Raw genomic sequence first — 5,633 nt, forward strand, 5'->3', positions numbered from 1 at the left:
CAGGATTCAAAATGGATAGAAGAGAAGCAGCTGCTTATCAGAACAAATCAAGAGTTGTTTGAAAAGGTATATGGTCAGAATCTGGGAACCTCTGAGTATTGCTTTTTAATAGGAATTATAAACGAAACTGATGTGCCAAAGGTTAGAATGCCGAGGTGGAAGTCACTCAGTTTATTTCTACCCAGAAATGGCAAGTGTGATAATTTGAGTTTAAAGCGCTATCAAACCTCTCCTCTTGGGTAGAGGTTATCATTTCCTGGATGGCCATACAATGTCCGGCACAATGGGGACTTAAACTGGTTGATGTCTCAAGTTGCTGGTAAATATAAGTCTGAAATGGTAATAGTAATGCAAAAAGGGTACTTGGTTGTTACTGAAAATGATACAATAACATGATACAAATCTAGGACTAAGATTGCTGCCACTCCTGTTTCTTTCTAATTGGATCAATTGTTTAATTTGGTATAAAGCCTTAAATGTCCATTACCATTGCATTAAATTTGGTTTAAAAAAGAAAGTACGCGTGAACAGACTACCAGACTTCAAATACTGTGTGCTTTGCCCAGTCTCATGGAGCTGGTGCTGAAAGTTGGATCATCATTTTTAGTTTTAGCTGCAGGATTTGTATCACTTGCCATATATGCTTTTTAAAATGTGTCTTTGGAAAACTCCAGACCAGACAAATTATTGTCTGCTTATTGAGAATATCTTGTCCGTCTACTCACGAGCCAATAACATTGTTTCTAACGTACTGCTTCCTCATTTCCAAGACTTGACACCCAGCCAACTGGCTATGCACTGAATTCAGTGGATATTTTGTCTAAGGTCGTGATCCAGCAAATGTTTTTGTATGTGCTTAACTTCAGGCACATAAATGGACTCAATTTAAACTTCAAAGGTATTTTTGAAGTGCACAAAGTAAAGACTACACACAAAGTGTTTGCAGTTCAGACCTTTGTAAGAAATTTAGGCTAAAACTTTTTTAGCTTAGCGTTTAATTCTTAACTCTTGTTTCCACAAGCGACTGAGAATGAGAATACTGAGAAATGTTATAGTTTCTTAAAAAAATGCGAAGAATCAGTATATGTAACCAGATATACTGCTTTTCCAGATCTTAGTTGTTTGATATTGTGTTGTCTCTTAGATTTACAAAATGGAACAGGAAGAGAATCAGCTGAAGACCGAGATGCAGGATGCGAAAGACCAGAATGAGCTCTTAGAATTCAGAGTGCTAGAACTTGAAGTAAGAGATTCTCTCTGTAAACTCTCAAATGGAACAGAAATTGTGTTTGAACCCAAGCTGAAATTCATGTAACGTTCAGTGGTGACCAGTGCATGTATAAGGGAGACCCCTTTAGAGTTTTTTTTAATATTGTATGTTTGGATAATGAAAATGATGCCACTGCCTTAATATGTTTTGAAAAGAATGCTCACTAATGTTTATGAAGATGTAAAATAGCTAATATATATTGCATATAGTTTGTTTTGCACCTAATAAAAATATTTTGTTTTGCAATCTTTTGCCTTTTTATTTGTTTCATTTCCATAACTACTCCTTTCTTGCATGTGAAATCACTTGGTATGCATACTACAGACTTGGTTGGCATTGTTTCAATTAACACACCTTCTCATGTCTTGCATGCAATAAAGTCTAAGGATCTCATACATCCATCATATCAGCCTGTAATTGTTTTTAATTAAGAATATTTTCAAATAATTTTACTTTATATTAATGCAAATATTCATAGCTGATGTTGAAAGCACTTACTCAAAGTCTCTTTACTGCTGATATGCAGTGTTACTGGATTGGAATCAATTGGCATTACTAAAAGACAAAAGGAAATATTTACAGCTAGTAATACAAATTAGAAGGGTGAGGCACAAGCATAACTGGTGGAAATGAAGGTAACATTCTTAATAGCAAATTTCTTCATCAAATTAATTCATTTGAGTATATGTAATAGTTGGGTGGCTACATCTTGTTAAAAGCAATTCTATGATTTCATCAGAAACTAATGGTGCTCCTCATCACTTTGCAAGTGGGCTTTCAGGGAGTGTTAGGATGCTAAACTGTTGCCACAGTATGGGGGCAATGCATTGCCCCACTATTATGTTGCCTGATAACACCATACCCTATTTGAAAACATCGTCCATATTTTTGACACCATTTAGAATCAGTTCTATGAAAGATTTTTAGTGTTGCTGTTTCATAATTTTCTTCATCCAGTGTGTTTCACCACACCCCTTCGCATGTATAACCTCTATAGTAAAGATGAAAATCTTATTTTCATCCTACTTCAGTGACATCATTCCCTTTCTGTGTCTTTTTCTTCAAATCTTTTGTTTTTATTGTTTTATTTTACCATCTGTATGTTTTGAGGTCATAGCATGTAACATGACAAACTATGCATTCTGAAATATCCGCGTCCTAGTAGTCATTCTGGACATTAAAATGGATACTGACTTATATTCTGTATACTTTATTTAGCAACCCTGAATTGAAATACAGAACAAAGTTAAAGTTAAAACTGGCAGCAAGCTAGCAGCCATTGTCCAAAACTGGAGCATTTTCAGAAAAAGTGACTTAAAGCAAATTACATCTTTAAAAAAAGACTCTTCAAAAGTGCTTTAGTATAAGAACTTTCCACATTTAACTAAAGAATTATTTGAAGACTAAACTATAGCTCAGGACAATGGTTCTAGTTTCTTGCTGAGAACCTATTTACAGAATAACAATTGCAGGATATGCCTGTGATTTCAGAGAAAGCATGCTAAAAAAGAAATCTGTGTGCTGATAGATAAGCAATAAGCACAAAAGTGACTGGGAGTGAGTACTTTAGCAAAATTATGCAGCTTTCAGTTCTTGTGGAAACATTTTCAGGTATTTTGATTAACCAAACTATTTCAGATGAAAATCAGGATATATTAGAAAACAAGGCCAATTGTGTATCATTTAATGCAAAGAAACACTGAATGGCTTACTGCTATGCTAAATGATTAAAATGTTAGATGTTGGTTTAATTGACGTTAATTTTAGATTAGAACCTCTGTTTCTGTTTTTCTATTGTAAGGTGAAGCTTCCTGACTGGTATAGCTGAATTTTAAAATTTAGATCAGTTGTAGAAAACTCTTCAGGAAACTGTTTGAGGAGACTCGTGATGGGATGCAGACATTTTTGCCTCTGCTCTGGATCACAGTTTCAAATGCAGTAGGATGCTACTGAACAGAAATTGTTATGGCGTGTTTGTTAATGTGTGAAATAAATCTGTGGTTTCAGCTCAGTTACCAAAGGACAAATGTCCATATCACCAAACAACCAACACAATTAACTTCGATTGTTGTTTTGGAAGTCAGGCTATGGGCTATGGATGGAATAGACTTAGAAGCTGCAGTAGCTCTTTTGGCTCTAACTCTCACTTGCCATGCCATTCTTGCTCAGGGTATAGAAGATAGGCCTGATATGGATCTCACTTATACTGGTGCAACTCCATTGGCTTTCATGGGTTTAATTTCATTCAGAATAAGGCCCTGAGGTGCAGTTTCCAGAGCCTTCAATCCAGCTGCTTTCAACAAGGGCATCAAAATTAAATTCTGTGTGGAAGTCCTTCATCTGTTGAAATGCTGTATTGCTGCTTTCTACTGAAATGCTACATCAGTATATTGAGCCAAGTGCATGGAAATTAAGTCAATAAGCTGCACAAATTTTAAGAGCGATATAGTTTGAGAGATAATATATGTGCATTTATTGTTTTTGGCACCAAAAAGATTAAATGTAGGGCACCAGTATATTTAAAAAATAAAAACCTGGGTGAGTAGTGAATTCTTTTGCTTTTGAGGATTTAGAAGACTGGTATGTAGAGTTCAGATGCAAAACAGTTTTATTGTAATATAAATGATGAGTTGAGATGGGGCTTTACTGTTAAATTAAGAATGAAAATGATATCATTTCAGAATGAGGGAGTATTCTCAAAGTCAAAATATGATTTGGCATTAATTTGAGGTTTCATTCTGTGAACCTTTTTCTTATAGTCTTCTGGTCCATGTATAAAGTAATAAATAAAATATTCTTTCTACGAGACAATTGTCTCAAATACTTCCTACATCCCCAAGTGTTACGGTTATATGCCCCATCTGGACCCTTATTAGTTTTAAAACTTCAGAGACACTGCTTGCATGGGTTCGTTGTATAATTGGGGCTTTTGTCCCATGCCAAAACTCTAAGGAGTCTGGAAAACCACAATGTATTTTGAATCTGAATAGAGATCTGTGGATTATGACTATCAGTAAATGTAGGATTTTTGAGTAACTCAGGGTATGGCGAATTAATGTTTCGATGTAATCACATGTATTGTTTTTGAAACAAAATCTTTCCTCAGGAGAGAGAACGAAGGTCGCCAGCATTTAACCTCCATATAACTACCTTCCCTGAAAACAATGGAAGTGCACTTCAACTGTTCTGTCAACAAGAAGGAATAAAGGTAGATGTGGCTTCATTAGCTCTCAAGATGATTGGATTATCCAGGAGCTCTATCAGAGTTTACCCAACACATGAATAAATTGCCCTGTCAAATAATGGTTGCTTTAAAACATGCAGCAGTGATCCAGATGTGAGAATTTCTTTTTTTTTTTTTTTTTTTTTTTTCTGCAAAGAAAAACATAGGATGAAACTTGGAGAAAAGGATGAATAATTGAGGAAAGATGACTCCTGACAATGAGGTCTGCTAGACTTGTCTAGTATTCTCCTGAGGCTAATAACCTGAGAGGTTTAGGAGTTAGCCTGAATATACTATAGAGAATACAATTGTATGAATGGTTAGCTGTCATGTTTTTTTATGCCATTCTATATTTGTTCAATTTTGAATTACAGGTTCAATATTGAAGTGTAGTTAAGGTTAGAAAAAAGGATTGTAAATATAGCACCTATCCATCGCTTGTTCTGATTCCTTTTATGTACTCAGTCCCCAGGCCAGCAAAGCACTTTAGTGGACTTCATTAAGTATGTGCTTAACTAATGTAGTAATGAAGTGGGATCTAGAAGCATAAGTGTCCTGATCCTAAATCCATTGAAAGTACCATGACCCTGCTAACTAATTTTCGTTGCCTTTGAACGAGGCCTAAGATGAGCCTACTATACGTATTGAAATAAAAAGAAATAACTGGCATCTTACCTGCTTGCTTCAGTGAGAAAAAATTGCTCTTTTTCAGTCTGAAGACCCAAAATCTCAAGGGGAGCTCAAATTGGTTGCCATGCTAGCTTACCCAATGTTAAGTTCAGAATATCCTCTTAAGGATGATGCATAATAGATCAAAAAGAAAAGAAACTTTCCAACCATTGGTTCAGAGTGCACTGGAGGCAATTAGAGAAACATTATTTTTATTTGTGATCTGAAAAAATTAGATGTAGGTGTCACCTGAGAAATTATGGCCATAAAATTCAATTATGCTGTTTTCATTACTCTGGGAGCAACTAGTGCCATCCATTTGGTGTGTTAACATACTATAGCATAATAACTTACATGTTTACTACCATAACCTTCCCTGAAAGTTCTGTTACAGGAAAGGGCCTGTGGACATACCCAGAATAAAATGTCCTAACAAATGAAAGACTATCAGAAAAGGACTGTTCACTGAAT

The 5,633-nt window shown here is 35.4% G+C and overlaps 1 protein-coding gene across 1 annotated transcript in view; it reads left to right on the forward strand.

Moving 5' to 3' along the window:
• The window catches only part of JAKMIP1 (janus kinase and microtubule interacting protein 1), a 178,344-nt gene extending 176,834 nt beyond the window's left edge, over window positions 1-1,510 (forward strand). The window contains exon 13 of the mRNA XM_019526600.1: window positions 1,145-1,510. Coding sequence (XP_019382145.1) covers window positions 1,145-1,315 — 171 coding nt within the window. The 3' untranslated portion in view covers window positions 1,316-1,510. The remainder of the gene's footprint in view (window positions 1-1,144) is intronic.
• The last annotated feature ends 4,123 nt before the right edge of the window (window positions 1,511-5,633 follow it).

This window comes from Gavialis gangeticus, unplaced genomic scaffold, assembly GCF_001723915.1.
Source record: "Gavialis gangeticus isolate Ggan-Ray unplaced genomic scaffold, GavGan_comp1, whole genome shotgun sequence".
Lineage (NCBI taxonomy): Eukaryota > Metazoa > Chordata > Crocodylia > Gavialidae > Gavialis > Gavialis gangeticus.